This window comes from Rhinolophus sinicus, chromosome 4, assembly GCF_057876585.1.
Source record: "Rhinolophus sinicus isolate RSI-liver-muscle chromosome 4, RSI-T2T, whole genome shotgun sequence".
NCBI lineage: Eukaryota > Metazoa > Chordata > Mammalia > Chiroptera > Rhinolophidae > Rhinolophus > Rhinolophus sinicus.
In genome coordinates, this window is record NC_142504.1 from 63672284 (window position 1) to 63692756 (window position 20473).

General features: G+C 36.3%; 1 protein-coding gene across 9 annotated transcripts in view; it reads right to left on the bottom strand.

Moving 5' to 3' along the window:
- Window positions 1-663: 663 nt before the first annotated feature.
- CEP192 (centrosomal protein 192) overlaps window positions 664-20473 on the bottom strand; it is a 160141-nt gene continuing 140331 nt past the window's right edge. For 7 of the 9 annotated variants that reach the window (XM_074340409.2, XM_074340412.2, XM_088797891.1 and 4 more), the window contains 9 exons: window positions 19615-19720; window positions 18959-19163; window positions 16473-16552; window positions 15323-15418; window positions 11677-11796; window positions 11101-11219; window positions 8480-8609; window positions 7967-8025; window positions 664-1108 (listed from right to left, as the gene is read on the bottom strand). In XM_074340409.2, coding sequence (XP_074196510.2) covers window positions 970-1108; window positions 7967-8025; window positions 8480-8609; window positions 11101-11219; window positions 11677-11796; window positions 15323-15418; window positions 16473-16552; window positions 18959-19163; window positions 19615-19720 — 1054 coding nt within the window. In that variant the 3' untranslated portion in view covers window positions 664-969. Of the gene's footprint in view, window positions 1109-7966; window positions 8026-8479; window positions 8610-11100; window positions 11220-11676; window positions 11797-15322; window positions 15419-16472; window positions 16553-18958; window positions 19164-19614; window positions 19721-20473 lie in introns of those variants that run through there. The other 2 variants (XM_074340407.2, XM_074340414.2) reach the window with 2 other exon arrangements.

Here is a 20473-nt window from a genome sequence, read left to right on the forward strand (position 1 = left end):
CTACTGGGTTTATGTCGTCTAGGCTGCTTTTCATATGTTCCACGGTCTTTCTGCTCCATCAATATCCCATTGTGATCACCCTCAACCCACTACACAAATGCTCACAGTCTGGGCTTTTGATTCTTCAAAGGAGAAGGGGCTCAGAAGTTTATCAGGAGGCTTGCTGGTAACGGTTGAGAAGCAGTAGTCATGTTCCTCCTGGGTAAAACCAGGTAACCACGTCACCTTCTCTACCTTACTCCTTGCCACAGCTAAAGATGTCACAACAGGAGAGCTTTTCTGTCTGCTCAGTGACTCACTGCCCTGATCCTACTGGTACCTGCTTGCCGAGTGCCCCTGCTATGCTGCATTCTGAAGCAGTTGTCCCATCTGGTTTTAATCACAATAAATGTTATCTTAAAATATATCAACATCTTCAACATATTTGCATAGAATATGAAGACTTCTCCCACTCTGGAGGAAAACAATTTCATTAAAAGTAAGCTTTCCTTTCTACTCTGAGCAATGAGCTAAAGGACTGGAGGAAGAGAGAAGGAATTTCTTAGGGGAAAGAAATCTACGTAATGGAGGAAAACATCATGTAACAGACCCAGGAGCTTGGAAATAATTAGCAGAATAAAGCAATATTCTGATTTCTATATGACATCATATAAAAAAGACAAGTTTAGTGAAAATTAACTTTATTTCTGGATATGGAACATTAAAATATCTGCCATATTTATTTAGACTATCATAATCAATGCAAAAATAGAACTCTCCTTCCCTTAAAAGTTGAGTACAATGCTATAGGCTAGATACATGATATTTTAGTCAGGTCTTCAGTATTAGCTTCTCAAAACAACAAAAAGTCTACTGTTTACATATGTAATTTATCATACAAAATATATACAAAAGCATAACTGTAGTGTAGAAAAATGAAGTTATCAAAATATAACTTATGCCATTTACTTTACACAAAATGTATTCTAGTTAATTTTTTTCAAGAGCTTCACCAATTAGTTGAATAGCTACACTCTTGCCTTCGTCTGTCTGAATAACAAGCAAAGCTTCAAATTTGCCCATCGACTTTGGTCTGAACTGCACAGGCATGTTGATGTAATGCTGGGCTCTGTAGAGAGAAGGAAAATATCAGCAGCCTGATGCTCCGGCAACAAGCCAATCACCTGCCACAGTTAAGCACACGTCTGCAGAGAACTCAGGAGGTTTGTGATGAAAGAACCTGGTCCAGTTACATTTGACTTAAATTTAGTTCTCATTTCTTTGATATTGTTATTTAATATGAAACTTGCACAAAGGAAAGAAAAACCTAAAATCTGATTCATATAGTACTGCATGTTTATTCCTGGCTAATCAATAAAAATAGGAAAGGGGGAATCAGAGTTCTGATTTGAGCTTCATATTCTGTCTGCAAAGGCAGGTGCCTGTCGACCTAAGAAAGGGTGAGAGAACATCCTACGTATCCTGACCTTACTGACTTTGGCAACATCTCAACTGGGAAGAACATAAACCGACTTGTCCCATGCCCATCATTAACAGAGTTGTATAGTTCTTGCTCCAAAATTCATATGTAACTTTTATAAAAAATCTTGAAAACTGATTTTCAGATTATATCAAGGTAGGTAATGAGTGTCTTATATTTAAAAGTAGCATGTGGGAGGTTTGTTTTTGTTCATAAAACTAGGTCCCAAGAGTCAAAAATATACCTTTATTCTCATGGTGAATGAGACTACATATACTTTATCATAGCCTGTGTGATGTCACCAGCTTTCAATTTTAATCGTTTTTGAAGTGAAAACTTATAGCTTTGAGATTTCCCTCAGAGGGAGGTATGTCATCCCTTGGTCTCACCTCTGAGCTACATATTTTAAAGTTCAGCAATCAGAACTGATATATATTTTTGTTTCCGATGGCTAGAAATTTAGAAAATAGCTTAAATATTTCAAAGCCCTTTTCCTGGATATAACTGATAATGCAGGAAAAAAAAATTATATATGTGTATTTACAGTCTGAGTTATTTTCCCCAAATGCAATAATACCTTATTTCCCCATGTCAAAGCTAGTGTGCCTTTCTAAAACATGGTACCTTGTCCATGGCATTGACAAACTACAATTTCTCTTTCATGTTAGCACTTCAATACTCAGAATAATGTAGTACAATCTGCCAATTTAAGAGGCTCTATCATTTATGAATTACTAAAAGTAACAAAACATCCCAAAATAAATTTCTGGAAGATCCCATTATTAACAAATTTCAGTATGGACTATAAAATTGTTCTATATTTGTGAGGAAGTGTTTTAAAAAAACGTATTATGATAAACATATATCTGCTTTAGTTTTACAGATAACTTTGAATAAAATGAAGTGCAATTTAGAAAGAACCATGAAGTTTAATGTAGCTATAGAACACTACCAGTAAGATGGACATTTTCATGTACTATTTTCATGTACTATTATTAAAACCTGCATTAATCTCTCTCTCTCTCTCTTTCCCTCCCTCGCTCACTCCCCCCACACACACATAAAAAGGAAAAGGTAATAGTAAAGTACACTGAACCTAATGGAGAGGTCTAGTTCAAAATCTTTCACTAGCTAATGACCAATTTTATAGCAAAGGCACACAGAAGCAAAAGCATATTAAGAGCACAGAGGCACTCGTGAAGTGCACGCTAAATCTCCTTGTTCACTATATGCCCCCACCTACACTTAAAGTGCTTATCAGAAGCTACAAATTATATAAACCATATTTTTCTTTTTTAATTTAGAAGAAATATTTTTTGTAGGAAAAAGCTAGCACATTAGCATAGCCAAGGTACCATCATTATCAAAGAAACTGAAAAGAAGTAACAAATAGCTTGTTTCCTGTGCATGGGTGAAAAGTAATGACAACTCGATGGCAGTGTTGTTCCCTGCCTGTAACTTTGTGAGAACTGTCCTTCCCTCTTAAGTGACACGGCAGGGTCTGTCAGCTCAGAAGCTAGAGCTGGCGAGGACCTGCAGCACGCTATGTGCATGGAGACCTGAGCACAGAAGAGGGGAAACACATTAGCTAAGACATCTCAGGAGAGATTAGCCTTGAATTACACAACAGGTTAACAGAAGGATGCTTTTCAGGGCTAAGTGGGAACATGAACAAATTCTGTTTAAAAAGACGTGAGAAAGGGATGATCACTTAGAATCCAAAAAAGAACCTTTACAAAAAAACTTAATGTTTCCTTCCTTCTTTACAATCCATCACTAAGTGGGCTAAACAGCCACGAGATACATTCATGCTCACCCCCCTCTGCATTAGGCAAACTGCTGTAACTTCCTGGGGGAAAAGTCACCTGCTTTATTTATGTTGCCGTCTGTTTACACTCCACAGTGCCACTTTTGTGTGCTGGCCTGGGAGCTTACTGACAGCAGCCCCATCAGGCCTCACAACAGCCTTGCGAAAGGTGCAGTTATTACCCCATGTGCCCTAGAGATGATTAAAGGGAAGTGTGCTCCTATTAGTGTCACAGGCAGCGATCTAATAAACAAAAATGTCATGAAAGGCTGAAAATTGTTTCTCATAATTCTCAGAAAAGATTCTGTTCTACCTGTCACAGCAAGCTAACTATTGCTCTCAACCAGCAATTATATTTCATGAGCCCTCGTCCAAAGTCAAAGTGTCTAATATTTGGGACAAGTACAAAAGCACTCAACACTTATAATACCGAACATTTCAATTCTGTGGTAAAAATTCTCAAGTGAAATACTATAGCAAAGATCTGCTTCTCTCTGAAGTTGAAAGAAGTAATTCTTATATATAAGGAAACCAGCTTTTTCACTTTCCTTTTTTTAAAATTTAAGCTTATGGATGTCATGAGAGGAAAGTTTTCTATGACCTACCGGTAGAGCTTACTTCATTTAGTTAAATAAAGCACAGAGTTAGTGCTTTACACACATGATTTTCTTATTCTTATCAAATTTATACTGAGTTGCTGCTATTAGAGTTGATGCTGAAATTCGTGACATTACAAATTTATTCTAAGTCCCATCATGACAGTTAATATGGATAAAAACTTTCTGGAAACTCATTGTGCTCAAAATAATAAGTATTTGCCACTAAGTATAAAATTACCTTATTTATCTTCAAAGCATAAAAATTTAAAAATATTTTAAATAAGTCATAAAGAGAATAAAGCAAACAAGATCTATCTTGTGATGCTATTTTAAATGCTAGCTTATGTAAACTGCCCAAATTTTGCTGAATTTAGAAATATTATTTCATATTTCTAAGTTCTTCTAGATGCTATTAACATGACCTAGGCTACATAGAAAAGCAGTGCTCTAATTCATGACAGCTTAAAATTTTCTAGCACTGGAATGGTAAGTCAACAAGTTCAACTCTAAAAAGATCTACTTTTAAATGGCTAGCAATTAACACATTTTAATATTTCAAAATTGGATTTTAAAAAACAAGTTGAAGTTAAGCAAAATGCCATCTCATTTATAAAAATTGACTTTTTCATTAAAATGTTTTCATCATGTCAACAATACTGAAATAAAGATAAGCATGAAAAGGAGGAGGGAAAGCGGAAGAGCAATGGTAACTGCTGCTGCTATTAAGATTATTAAATCCAGGGAAGTTCACACAGAAAAAATGTTACTAGCTTGTTAAAAAATTTAATGATGAAAAATAAAGATGACTAATATAAAAGTAACTTGACATTTGATTTTAGGTAATTCACTATTCTATGAATTTATAATACCTCAGTGACAACTACTGTACATACACTACAGAAGGATTGCCACCCTAAATTCCCCTCATATCCCTTTCATTCATTTTGTCTTGGTCCTACACTCCATATTAGGAGCAGATTTTGCTGCTTGAAACACTATTGTAAAGGAACAGGTTTAGGTTCTTTTTCTGCAAAGGGTCAAGAAGACAACTAATTTGGCTTACAAATTTCAGCTGAAATAGAATTTAAAAAAAAAATCTGTGAAGCAAATTAAGCAAAGAATATAACATCAAAAGAGAATTTGAAACCACAATGTATTCAGTGATGAAAGTTGGAAAATGAATATTTAACTCCAGGCAAGTTTTGACTGCCTCATCCTCTAGCCATAAAATGGGAATAATGACATAAAGCTACACAATTTAACACCTATTTTAAATAATGATTCTTTACCAAAACTATAGATGAGCTGAATGCCAACATTGTTTCAAAAACAGTTGGTACTGGGCTGTTCAAGGGAATTAAAAAAAATCTGGAAGATTTCTTGGAACTTTTTAAAAAAGCTTTTTAAAAAAAACAACATTAAAAAAAGAGTCATTTTTTTTTTTAGATAAGAAGAGCTTCTTGAAACAAAAATCTAAGCCCTTCCAATAAGTTCTGCCAGTTGTATGCTGGTTTACACAGAAGTATTCCACCTGATCTTTTTAACGTTTAAAGATATACAACTGCCTAAAGCTGGTTAAGATCACGGATGTGAACCAGGCAGAGAAGAAAAGGGAAACAGTGCCACAACCTGGATGGACCTAGCAGGTGAAATAAGTCAGACTGAGAAAGACAAATTCCGTATGATCTCACTTATGTGTGGAATCTAAAGAACACAATAAATGAACAAACAAAACAAAACCAGACTTACATATACAGAGAACTAAGTGATGGTTGCAAGAGGGGAGAAATTGAGGGATTAGGTGAAAAAGGTGAAGGGATTAAGAAGTACAAATTGGTACTTACAGAATAGCCATGGGGATGTAAAGCACGGCATAGAGAATGTAGTCAATAATACTGCACAACTATGTATAGTGCCAGGTGGGTATTAGACTAATGGGAAGCGGAGCAGGGGGGGAAATAACTGCATAAATTATATAAATGTCTAATCACTATACTATACACCTGAAAAGATAAAATACTATTGAATGTATATCAATGTGTAACTGAAAAAAATAATTTATATATTAAAAAAAGGTTTGTTTCAAATAGGTCGTACACATTTTCTAGTTAAGTTTAGTACAATGAATACTCTATTCTATATAAATGCTATATAAATGGGATTTTTAAAAATCAAAAAAGAAAAGAAAATGTTCTGGATCTAGATAGTGGTAATGGTTGTACAACATTGTAAATGTATTGAATGCAACTGATTTTTACATTTTAAAATGGTTAACATTAATCTTATATCGTGAATTTTACCTCAATAAAAATATTAAAATAAAAAATAAAAGAAAAACAATGAATAGTTATGATAAAGTTCAAATTTAGATAATAACAGTGTTCTGGAGAAATCATTTATTTAGTATCAATTACTAAAAAGTTACAATTGAGAATTTAAATAATCTATTTTTAAAATGAGCTAATTGCTTCTGCAGTTACACCATTGTGTATTTAGCAGTACCAACCTATTTTTAACACACAGTATAACATCACTAGTCTTAAATCAATCAGAGCAAACCTTCATTAACTGAAGGGGCAACTGCTAGGAGACAAGAACTCAGAGCAGAGAAGCTAGAAAACTTAGGTTTAGCAGTTTTTCTTAAATTTAGGCTTTTCTCTTCTATGTAGTTATTGAAGGGATTAAATGGGAAAGCACTAATAAAAAACAGCGACGTATCAAAATCTCTCAAGTTAGTTTTGATGGATCCTGCCAGTAAGGCCAACTAAAAAGGAGGGCTTTCATTAATATACAATGTCATGTGGGTGGTAGATTGAGGGGGGTGAGGGTGGTTATCACTTTGTGAGGACTATAAATATCTAACTATTATGTTGTTTTGTACACCTGAAACTAATAAATAATAATAATAATAATAACAACAGCAGTGAAGATGCCATCATCTGCTGAGTGCTTCCTATGACCAGGCACTAACATTCACACACCTCTTACGTACTCCTCATAACAATTCCATGCTGTTAGGAGCATTATCATTCCACTTTACCAAACAGGAAATTCAGGCACAGAGAGATTAAGTCTATGATAACTTTCTAAACATATTCATTATTGAATTTGCAGTTTGCTTCCAGGTCAGCCTCCTTTGGAGGCAATGAAAGTGCTGACCTCCCAAGTACATAAATAACATGTCTCATCGTATATAGGATGAGGGAAGTGTGGTAGAGTGAAAAGAAAAGGTAAGAGGTGGAGGGAACACGTTTCCCCCCGCCACTCCTTTTTTCAGTTTCCAGAGATATGTGTAAACTTCTAGAGTACAGCACTGCTGTACTTAGTAACTCACTAAAGACAGTGCTAGAATGTTAGCCAAGGGTCCAAGTTTTCATAGAAAATAACACGTTTCTGGAATAGTCTCCTCATGCTAAAATGAAATATCTTATAATAATTAAATGGTTTAATTAAAGATGAAGGTAAAATTACTCTTCAGTATTAAGTCTAATAGAACCGCACTATTAAAATTCTAAATAACAGGGACAATCAAGTTTGAGATTTCAAGTTAAATGTACATTATATAGAAAAGAAAAATAACAAGAACAAGAAAATGAGACTTTGACTTAAGAACAACATAGGGTATTTGAAGAACAACAACCGTAAAATACAATAACAGTTTTCCCAAATATTCTGGGAAAACTAATTTTTGTCAAAATTAATGAAAATTTAAATCCCTCTCAACATAGTGAAAATAATATTTAAAACAGGAATTATTCTAAAGTTAATCACAAAGTAATTAAGGTTCTGTGTATTTACATGGCTGGCAAAATACCAGGTTAACAGGAATCATATGTTAAGTCAAAAACATTTCATGAAGTTTGGTTGCTACACTGTAAAGTACACGAGTGAACAGTCATGAAATGCTTACCCTTCAGGCTCCTTATCTCTTTTCCTATTTATAAAGACCCATGTGTTTACTGTTCTGTGGTGTTAGTGACGAAGATGTGGGGCTGTGAGTGAGGTAGACCTCACAAGTGCTAAATCCCAAGAGAAATCCTGATATCCTGAAAACAAAGTCCTGCGCTAGGATGAAAACATTTTGATTTACAATAAACTCACCTCAAAGAATATTTTGAATGCTTGACGTAGAAAGGCTCTCTGGGACTTAAAAACCTCAGCTGCAATTTAATAGGAAATACTTCATGAAGTTTATGCAAGTTAGATTTTTGAACATATATTTACATTTGTAAATTTAAGTAAAGCCACAAAATTAGGTAAGACAATAAATGCTCATAAAAACATATAAGGGAATTTTAATATGAATTCAATGTAGTTTTAACTAAAGTAAGTATTATCTAGAAGAAGTATGTTAGTCTAATGGCACAGAACAAAGAGAAAAAGTTAAAAAATGAAAAATATGAAAACAGATGCTAAATGTTTTTGTTTTTCAGATAAAGCGTCATGAACTTCCCATGAGTTTTTTAAATACAGTAGTAAGGCATTTAAAAAATGAACTCATTAGTACAACTTAAATATAATCTATAACATAAACTTCTAATTATCAGGAAAATGTTTATCAAATAGTTGAATACATTTACTTTTCCAAAACCCATAGTAGTATTTCCAACTTACCGAGTGTGTAATAAAGGAATTATTTCGCAAATTGACTTTTAATGTCCTTGATTCCCCAACTTTAGTGGGTGGAAACCGATACACATCTTTTGGGGCATACACTCCACGGTGGGTCAAGTCAAGCTGTCTGCTTTGGAAATAGGTTTAAAAATCATCTATTTAAAATCCATAGTAATTTAAACTATTTATATATATTAAATTATGAAGTGTTGCTTTAATTTGTGTTTTCTCTCACAAGTCAGTTAAAAAATAGTTTTGTAATTGCATTTAACTACTTGTAAAATGTATAAAGATAAAATACTGACAGCAGGAATACTCTTACAAAGGTGCTGGGTTAGTTATGTAAGACAGGACAGCAGCACCACCTCCACCTCTCTTTTTCACTACAGTCTGCTTCTCTACTCACTTCAAACCATTGATAAAAGGTGGCCCTTTCACCTGAGTTCATTTCACTCTTATTACTCACAGTGCAGCCCACTGATAATCTTCATGTTTTTAGGGATACAGACTACTCTGAGAGTGTGAACACCAGCTCTGGCCTCTCAGCAGCATTTGATGGTAGTGACCACCTCCTTTTGCCTTGGCTTTCAGAGTCCAAGCTGCCGACTCATTTCTCTGGCCACTGGTCAGTCTGTGCAGGCTCATCTCCACTCCTTCACCCCTAATGCTGCTGTCCCACGAGGCTTGGCCCTGGACACCCTTAACTGCTCACACGACACTCTCCCTAGGCAATCCCATCTCCCTAGGCAATCCCATCAGGGGTGATCTAGTGACCTCACACCTACGTGATTCCCAGGTGTTTTTCTCATCTCATACTGAGCCTCTGGGCAACATATCCAATCACCACACAATTATCTCCTTATGGCTATCTCAAAGACGGCTCCACAAATACAAAATAAACTTGTGACCGTTCTCCTCAAACCTGATGCTCCACCTGTATTTCCTGTCTCAGGGAATAGTTTCTGGGAACTGACCTTGACCCCCTTCTTTCTCACGCCCCTTTATCCAATCCATCACTGAATCCTTCAAATTTCCTTCTTATATACTTCAAAAGTGTCCATTTCTCATCATCTTCCTTGACATTATTTTAGTCCTGGAATGCTTAAGAATAGCCTCTGACCGGTTTTATCATACATACTCTGGCCTCCTTCTAATCAGTCTATACTATAGCCAGAGAGATTACTTTGTAAATACTTGAAACTGATCCTGTCATTCAATGGCTTCCAGTAGCTTTACAGATAACATCTGACACAAGGCCCTGCGTGGTCACTTGCATTCTGCCCACTTCCCTCTCCAGATTCACCTCATCCAACTCTCCCTCCTCCTCTGTGCTCTAGGGCTGTGGGCTGCTTTTAGTTCTTTAAGAGCCAACAATTCCATCATCCTAGTTGTTTATATAGTCCTCGTCACCTAGGTCATTTCCACTCATTCTCCTTCACTTTAAAATTCCATTTCAGCGAGGTTCTTCCCAGATATAACAACAGATCAAGCTCCCTCTGTCATATATCCCCATGTTTCCCATTTACTTCCTTCCAGTCCTTTCCACAGGTTGTAATGAAGCCTGTCAGTATGATTAGTTGTGATGAGATTCCTCTCCAGAAGGTAAAGTCCTTGGAGGCAAGGACCAGGGCAGTTTTGCTCAATGTCTTATCTCTACTGCCTGGCACACGGTGAGCACTCAGTAAGTATGAGATGAGCAGATGAGTAAAAATAGCATAGAAAGTATGGTAAGAACACATATTCTTTAAAAGATTCTAATTTCTTACAAAATGCATTACTTACTTCTATTAGAAGTAAATGACCACATTTGTTTAAATTCAGCAGGCATTTAACATGTATTTTTCTTACAAGCATCTTCTTCAGAACTAACTTAGACCTAAATATTAGTTAATTAAGGATTATTAGAAACATTTTCATTAGGTAAAATACTTAAATGTTATCATTAAAGTTGTTTAAGCTGCTGGTATGAAATGTACATTTTTAAAAGTTTTTAAGAATCTACTTTCATAGATATCTTCTGAATGTTCTGGGGAATGTGAAATGGTACAACCATTTTAGGAAAGCTTACCTGGCAGTTTATTTTAAAGTTAAACACATGCTTGTCATATGACCTAGCAATTCCATTCTTAGGTACTTTTACTCCTCCAAAATAAAAAAACATGCCCGCAAAATTACACATACAATAATGTTTACAGCACCTTCATTCATAATGGCTCCAAATTAGAAGCCACCCATATGTCAATAGGAAAATGCATAAATTATGACATGTTCATACAATGGAATACTAAACAATAAAGGAACAGACTACAGATACACTCAACAACACAAATGAATCCCAAAAAGCAGTATGTTAAGTGAAAGATGCCAGATAGAAAGAGTGCATATGTATATGAAATTCAACAAAACTAACCTATGGCAACAGAGCAGAACAAACCTTGGGGTGACTGCAAAGGGATATAAAAGAACTTTCTGGGGGGAAGAATAATAGTCCCTACCTTGATTAGAGTGGTAGTAATGCGTGTAAACCCATAGGTAAAGTCATTGAGAATTTTACTGAACGTAATTAAACCTCAATAAAGTACTGGGGAAAAATTTTTTTAAGAATGACAACAACAACATACCCAGATATGAGAGAAGCCTCTGACACAGCTTGTCTTCGGGGCTTAACTAAATTATCTATTTTAGTAACAGTATCTCTAGAAATGCATGAGTTTTTAGGCTCATTTTCTGCTTTGACACTCTGTATTAAAAAAAATAAAACAAAAAACCACACAGTTAGGGAGGAGAAATACCCTAGCAAAATACATAGACATTTACCTATTTGAATTCTACTATTTCCTTCACAATTTTTTTAAAAGAAGACTTATGATTTTTAAATTCCCTAAATCGCAAGTCCTGCTTTGCATTGTTCAGTTTCTTATACACACACACACACACACAGTATCTTACCTAATCAAGTCAAATATAGATTTCATAAAGCCAAACTCATACCTCAAACATGCCAATCAATAAAGATGAATGAGAAAATTAAGACTATATAGCTATACAGAAGAATTAATGAAATTAGAATAATACCAGGAAAATATTCTGCATTTTCAGGCCAGTTTTTCATGTCAGTTTCACTTAGCGTTTTTAATACACACACACACACACACACACACACACACTAACTTACTTAAATTCAGTGTAATACTCACTTGTCCAGAGAGTTGAAATCTCAGGGTATGTTTCATGTGAGGCTCTTTAAGGGGGTGACACTCAACATCCCAAAACTGGGCATAATCCCCTTTATCTCGGGGCAAAAATGTGATGGACACCTATAAAACACATCCAGGAGAGAAATTTTGACACTGAACCTTACACACATGTAGTTAGATTACCAATTCGGAGTGTTGGTATAAAAAATTAAAGGGAAAAAAATTTTTGCCTTATCTAGTTTTGCCACTAATTTGAACAATTCTATTTTTGGTGGGCTTGTTACTATACCAGATCCAAAATACATTTTTCTTTAAGGCTTTATGTAACATATTCCTCAAAATGTAAATTTTTTTAATTGAAAAAGAAGTTATCAAAAATCCTGGAGTTGTCAAGTACAAGATCTAAATAAGGAAGATCCAACTCCCGACACACAATTCAGTCTTTCACTGCAATGCTTATGGAACCCTCTGCTGGCCAAGTGGTAAAGGACTAAGGCCTAGTACACAGCCACTAACTGAGAGGACTGAAAGGACACACAGAAAATGTGATGCAAGGGTGGGTGTATAACAGGAGGTAGAAAAGACGAGTGCCACTACATTACATATTAGCAGTTTTTCTTATGATTAACTTCAGAACATTGGTCAGAACCAGTTACCCTGACCATACAGCTCAAAGTTATAGATATGAACTGTATGCATACAACCTACAAAAAGTTCAATAATGAGAAAGTTGTAATATTTAAAATCAGTATTTTATAAAGTTTACCAGTGTTAAGAGCTTTCTTTATCAAAGAATGAGTCTGGACTTAACATTAAAACACTTAAGTGACCTAATTTCTGTCACTACAGAACATAAGAAATATGCAGCCAATGAGCCCGAGAGCCTGAGGAAAAGGCAGAATACTGATGGAGGAGATGAGATCATCGAGATTAGGGAGTCACACTGTTAAAGATGATAAGGACATTGAGAAGATTACGGAAGAATGAAAACACCCATGTCCTAAATGGTGAAAATATACACATTATCTGGAACCACTGGAGGCAGTACCATGTATTCTACAGATCCCACTTGTACCTCCTTCTAACACCAAAAAATACACAAAGAGGAGGGAAAACCTAATATTATTGCATGTAACATAGTAGGAACATAACAGGAACTTTAATATTCATTACCGTAGCTGATTTAATCCCACATCAAGCTGACCAATGTTTCAAGAGATTATTGTGTATGTCTTTTACTTTAAGAGTTAGGTTCTTACTAACAAACTAATGTTTCCTCTTCTGAATAACTACTATATATGTATCAATAATTGTGCTATTTGGTAGTACTTCCCTAAATGGTCGCAGAATGATGTGCCCTGCTCCCCCATCCCCCTTTAAACTAAGAAACCAGACCTAGAATTCATTTGACAAGATGGTAAGCAGTTCAGGCGAGGATATAGTGATGAACACAGCAAAAATAATGGAGGCTACATTTCTATGTTAAGTACTGTGTGAAAAGGATTGTCCTGGGAGACAATCTAGTCCTGCACCTTCATTTTTCTTTTTTCACAGCTTTACTCAGATGTAATTCACATACAATTCACCCATTTCAAGCAGTTTTTAGTGTATCTCCAGAACTGTGCAACCATCACTGCAATCTAATTTTAAAATATATTCAACAATCCAAAAAGAAGCCCTATACCATTAGCAGTCCTTCCCCATTCTTTATCTTCATTCCCAATCCCAGCAACCACGAATCTACTTTCTATAGATTTACCTATTCCAGACATATCACATAAATTGAATCATACAAATGTAGCCTTTTGTGTCTGGCTTGTTTTACTTAGTATGTTCAAGGTTCATCCATGTGGTAGCATATTATTAGTAATTCATTCCTTTTGATTGCCAAATAATATTTCATTGTATGGGATATAAAATGATGGGAATTTGGGTTATTCTACAATTTTGGCAATTTTGAATAAGGCTGCTATGAACATTTGTGTACAAGATTTTGTTTAAATACTGGTTTTCAATTTGGGGGAATATATAACCAGAAGTGGAATTGCTGGGTCACATGGTAATTCTATGCTTAACTTATTGAGGAACCAGCAAACTGGCTGAACCATTTCAGCAGTGTATGAGGGTTTGAATTTCTCCACATCCTTGCCTAAACTTGTTGTTGTGTGTTTTTTTTTTTAATCATTATAATACTAGTGGGTATGAAGCTTTATTTTGCATTCCCCCGATCACTTGTAATTCTAAGCATCTTTCCAGGTGTTTATCGGCCATTTGTGCATCTTCTTTGGAGATGTATCCATTCAGGTCTTCTACCCATTTTTTAAACTGGTTATTTGCCTTTACTAGGGTCTAACTTTATTCTTTTACACATGGACATCAGTTGTCTCAGGACCATTTATTGAAAAAAATTCTTTTCCTTATTGAATTGTTTTGGTACCCTAATTGAAAAATCATCTGACCAGAAATATGAGTGTTTATTTTGGGGCTCTCAAGTCTATTCCACATATCCAATATGTCTATCCTTATATCAATACCACATAATTTTTTATTACTGTAGGTTTTGAAATTAGGAAGTATGAATCCTCCAACTTTGTTCTTTTTCAAGATTGCTTTGGTTACTGACAAAACAAACAAACAAACAAACAAACAAACAAAAAACCCAAACAAACAAAACCACCTCACAACCAGCAGAATTTTGATTGAGACTGTGCTGAATCTACAGATCAATTTAGGCAGTACTGCTGTTTTAATCACGTCAGATCTTCTGATCCATGAACATGGGATACCTTTCTTGCTGTTTTTCTTTTTTTTCCCCCCAACTTCCCTCCAGATGTTGAACTTTTGTTGAACACTGTGTCTGTTCCCTGTTCAGCTGCATTGATTCTACTGTGGTCTAGAAAATGAAACAAACTTATAGAATTGTGTGTCTTTCTAAAAAAGTCAGAAACCCTCTGGAATTATGTTATACAGACAGTAAAGTACCTAGAGTTTGTGATTACTATCATTGCTCAAAGATTCTTTACTTATTACAAGTCTGATCTCTGAATAAATGTGCCAATATTATATAAGTGCTATAGTTTAAACGAGTTTCAACTACTAGCATGAAAAAGTTCATTACCGAGGCCAAGTGAATGACTAGTGTCACTAACAGATATTTGAAGGGGTTATATCAGGTATACAAATGAATTAAAATACAAGAGGGTCATGGTGCTAAAGGGATCTGTCATCATTTATCCATGAAGCTATATTACTGACTACATGTCATGAACACTGAGTTGTTTTGAGTACTGGTAGATTTTTCTGACTACAACTGGCGGACAAAACTATTGTCTAGATTGGCACTACTCTAAGTATGTTCTAAGTACTGGCAGCCTGCGGCTAAATGAAGGGCTTATATAAGAATGTAAATCAAGCATGTCACTAAGCACGGTATTTTGTTTTGCTGTTTAGAAAGCAGGACTTTTGGCTGCAGAAGCCAGTCCACTGATTTGTGCTCAGACAGGCCTCTTCTCCTGTGCCATCCTGGCTGAGAGCATCAGTGGTCTAGGTGAAGCAAGCTGCTCTGGGTGGAAACAAATGAGATACTCCTGGCCAATCAACACCATGTTCTTACCAGCTGGCTGTAAAAAAAAATGTCAAAACTCACCTTTTGGATTCCATGACTTGCCAGTATACCAGAAATGGGAGAACATCTGAATGCTGCATAGGTAGCTCTAAAAACATCTCCACTTTCATCAACTCCCTACAAAGTAGTCATTTAAACAACCAAATGAAAAAATATAAAAGTTAATGCATCAATTCTCAGTGACACCACTACCTTAATGGTTATGGAGGACACCCAAATCGTTTTGCAGTGGACAAGGAGAGCTCAATACCTGCCGCAGAGTGGGAGCACTATTAAACTCGACACACGCTGAACACACAATGGGATTTATAGATGATGTCATAGAGAATTGTACACCTGAAATCTATATAATTTTACTAACAATTGTCACCCCAATAAATTAAAAAAAAAAAAAAACTCCACGCACGCCAAGGCCTCACACTGACTCCTATCTCTGTCAGCACCCACTCCTCTCTGGCTACAGTGATCTACAGAATTCTGTTCATAAAGTCAAAGGACTGTCTTTTCTGCAAAGACCCTGAAGACCCGACTGAACGTACATTTAACATCCTATGCAAAAAACAGTTATTTCTTTTCAGTAGATACAGAATTATCATTGCACACATTTTGTTAATATTATGGCTCAAAACTGTTCACATCACACAAAATACATGCCAAAAAGGCCAACAACACACAGGACAACATGTTCAATTCAGGCAGTACCCACTAGCAGGGACTATCTCTAGTATACAGTAGGCTAACAGTGGCAAAGAACATTCAATTCTGTCTCCTGCACTAGCTCCCACTTGTAGAAAACATACAATAGTACTCAGAACATGGGAGAGAATAAATGTATGCGAATGTGTGTGTGCACACACACACAATGTTCCATAATACAATTTTTACATATCTTTCAAAATAAAGTTATTTAAGATAAAAAATCAGGGCTATCGGAGATAGCATTAAATGAAGCAAGCACACATTTTCACATACATTCTTTAATTTGACTTTCAAAACTACCTTGTGAAAAAGACTGGGCATGCATTATTGGCCCACCTATAGAGAAAATCAAGTAAATGAATTAGTGGAACAAAGAGCCAGTAAGCCAACCTATGCTCATAATTCAAAATTTTAAATACCTTGCCTAAAGTTTAAACGTCAAAACAAATATTTCAAGGCAATTATTACTAACCTTGACGTATGGTGGAGCTAAAGATGACAGATGCCACTTCACTTCTGTGTTACCATGATTCTCAAATTCCAGATAATTTTCTAAAAGGAACACATGTATAACAACTTAAACTCTTGGAGAGGTAAGTAAACAAGCAGATTACTGTGATAATACGTGATAATTACTATGATTACCTCATCATAGGGGGAAAATGCAATCAGCAGATCCCTAGAGGAGTCCAACAGGAACTACAGTATTTTCTAACAGAATCATGTTTGATAGGATCCTATTTTGGACTTATTCAAAGTATAATGCAAAGCTACTGACGGGCTTAAGCAAGGGAGCAATAAGGTACTTACATTTTTAAGAAATTAATGGCTGATGTGGGGAAGGAGACTAAAAGGGGGTCAGGAGGAACCCTGGTAAGATGTCACTGCAGTAGTTTAACTGAGGGATGATGCATGAGGTGGCCTGCATCAGGCTCGAATTGAGGCAATGGGAGGAAAAGCAATGGACAGATATGGGATCTATTTTGAAGATAGACTGCAAAGGACTTGCTGATGCACTGGATGAGAGGAGGGAGGGAGGGAAGAGAATTCAACTTCCAGGTATTTAACCTAACAAAATGGGTGGACAGTGGTGCCACTTACTGACAGACATGGGGTGAGGCTAGAGGAAAAGCAGTTTTTATGGGTAAAAGCAGTTTTCTGTTTTTGTGAGATGCCCACCTGCAGAAGCTGAGCAGGTGCCTGATGTGTACATCTGGGGCACAGGGAGAGCAGAGAGAAGGAAGGGGACATAGGTAGGCCCAGGAAGAAGAGTCAGCAGTGGATCCTGAGAAGGAGCGTGTAAGGCAGGGAAAAACTTCCAAGAGCTTCCAAGAAGGAAGTAATTCCAAGGAGAAAGGAGTGATCAACAGTATTGAGAGGTCAAATTAACAAAGACATATAAAAGAGACCCTGGATTTGGTAAAAAGGAGCTTTTCAGTGACCCTCAAAGGAATGGGTTCAGGGCACAGTGGTGGCAACAGCTAAACGGCCTGAGGAAGTGAAGGCAGGTTGTTTCACTAGGTAGGGGTACTGAGGAAGAGGACAGCTGTAGCAAAGAGATTGGGGTTAAGGAAGGCATTTCTTAAATAGGTTAACAGTAGAGCATATTGCGTGCTAATGGAAATGCATTAACAAAGAGGGAGAAACTGATGACACGAGACAGAGCAGAAGGAAGTCCCTGAGAAGGCAGGAATAGATGGGCCTAGATTCCAAGCAGAAGGGTTCGTCTGTGATGGAAACAGAGGCTTTTCATTTAGCCTAATGGCTTCCATGTTTTCGATGATATGTGAGGCAAAGTCAAGAGCTGGAAAGAGTGACAGCAGGAGTAGGGGAGGATAGAGGGAGTAGGAGCTTTGAGAAGAAAGGAGCTGTTAAGTAACTGTTGGAAACTGGTAAAGGACACAAACTAAGGAAGGCTAGGAGAAAGCCTAGTGTTGACCTGAGAGCTGAACTCATGAATTAGTCAGCATGACTGTAGTTTTCTCTACGAATGTTTACTGCTAGGATAGAGACATGGAGTAGGTAGACAATTGGGTTTAACAAAGGTTGGGATTCTGCCAAACAGGAGTGCAGAGGGAAAGGGGCACAATGCAGTTCAGAATGCTTGTGGGGAAGTAATCACAATGATAGACCACAGAATTCAAGGAGCGTTGTAAGACAAGTGGGATGTGGATGGGGTGATGGAGAATGAAAAGGTAGTATGGTCAGTAGCCTGAAGGTCTGAATGAGGGCAGAGAACTGCTGCAATGTCTAGAGTAAGTAAGCTGGAAAGACGAGGGGTGAGGGGGCATGGTCAGGAAGTGACAGGCTTGAAACTAAGAGAGAAAACACCATCTGGCTATAGATGATGACAAAATCCAGGAGGAGACCATAAAAGTAGGAAACTGAGTTTGAGTGGAAGACAAAAATCAATGAAAGGCCAAGAGCTAGAGGGCCAGATGACAGATGGTCCCAAATCCTTTCTAATAGGTCCTACATACAATCCTAGTCCTTTAGACTTAGAAGAGAGAGAGAAAGAAAGAGAGAAAGAGAGAAAGAGAGAGAGAGAGAGAGAGAGAGAGAGAGAGAGAGAGAGAGAGAAAGAGAGAGAGGCTCAAAGTCACATCAGTAAGTGACAGAGCCAGGCTCTTACCCACTTTCCTTTCTTATTCAGCTACTAACTTATTAGTAATTCTAGTCAAAGTTCTAATGAGATATGGCAAGGGATGGTTCTCACCCAAAAGATCTAAAACTACAGGAATACACAGATTTGTTAAACGCCTGGATTTTAAAGTTTACAATTTTTAAGCTCCCCCAAATCCAGGTAATCATTGAAAAAATTGCCAATGACTACTTGATTTCATCCTGAAGTAAGGGGGTAACATTTTAAACCTACCACGAATATACGGTTAACAAAGAAAAGAGCATTAAACTCAATGTCAGGAGCCATTTGAATTAAATAATCTTGTGACACGATACCTGAAGTTTCACCAGGTTCTGTTGTAGAAAAAGTAACAGTCTTGTTTCTTATCTCAACTTTTGTGGAAGGTGGTTTTGTCATTGGTTTTACCAGATGACTAGAGGAAGGTTCAGCTGGAGAAGGGATGCTAAATGGGCTGGAGGCCAAACGAGTGAGAAGTTCTTCTTGGGTCAAGTCTTCTCGAATTTGAACTTTCACAATTTTCTGAAATGATCCAAATAAAGACATTAAGACACAAATGCAGCTATCATTTTTAAAATGTAGCTACTATTTTTAAGTCATGGTAAAGAAAAGTAAAGCCAAACCAATGAAAACACTGATAAATTTAGAAATTAAAGTTTATTCGGATCTCAAAGTAAATCTCTAACTTTATCTTTATCCCCTCTTCCCAAACTCCCTTATTTTTTTCAAAGCAAATTTTGCAAATTAATAACGGCTTATAGGCCTCACTCTTCACTCTTGCCCCACCCAGGAGAACTGCTCAGATCACTAATGGAAAATCTCTGTACTAAATCTATATTTAAATAAGTCTAGTTGGGCTGAAAGAACAGACACCTTTATTTGATTTCGGAAATATAAGTGCTAATAAGGATGATGACACTTAAAACTACAATGAGAAATGTTGCTAAAAGAAAAAAAGCCCTTTATAAAGTACCTTTTGTCCATTGTCACAGTGTATATAGATCAAACCACTCCATGGGAACATTGAATGTTTTGTGGATAAGGAAGAATTAGGACTCACAAGAATTTGTAGCTTACTCCTTAAAAAAAAGGATTGAATAATGAAAACCAAGAATATCTGATACTTTAATAGCAATAACCACAAGAGTTATAAATACTGTTCTATCAATAACCAATTTCCTTACTGCTCACAAAGAGCAGAGAACAGAGGTGAGCTCCCACATACATCTGATTTTCAATCAATCCACAACTCAGCGGCTAACAAAAAGATGAGTGACATGAACCCATGAACCTAAGGGCAAAACTGAAAACAGATCATACCATAGAAATACCATTTAAAAAGAAATTCAAAATACAAATTTCTAGAGCAAAAGACCAATACTACAAAAGCTCTGAGCCACTTGATAATAAAAAATGATACTGTCACAGTACAAAGAAAATGTAATAGGTAGGGAGAAAACTGGAAGAAAAGAGAGGTGACAGAAAAGGAATGAAAAAAGACTGCTTCACCCATTTGCTAAAATTTCCTCTTCAAGAGCTATGAGATATCAAAGAAGACTTTAAAGTGTGGACGATGTAATCAGATTTGTGACTTAAATCACCAGTTACAAAAGCTATTTCAGTACACACATGTCAAAAATGGCAGAGCAAGATTATTTTCTATTGCTAACAGCTAAATATGTAGGACAATGAAAAAAGTTATTTGTGAACAACCTGTCCTATCATTTCCCTAAATTTTCAACCATTAATTTTAAATATTAAATTGAATGCTTTGGTCCTAGGAATGTTTCTCTGGAGTGTCCCTAACCATACCTTACTTACCTCAGTCTTAA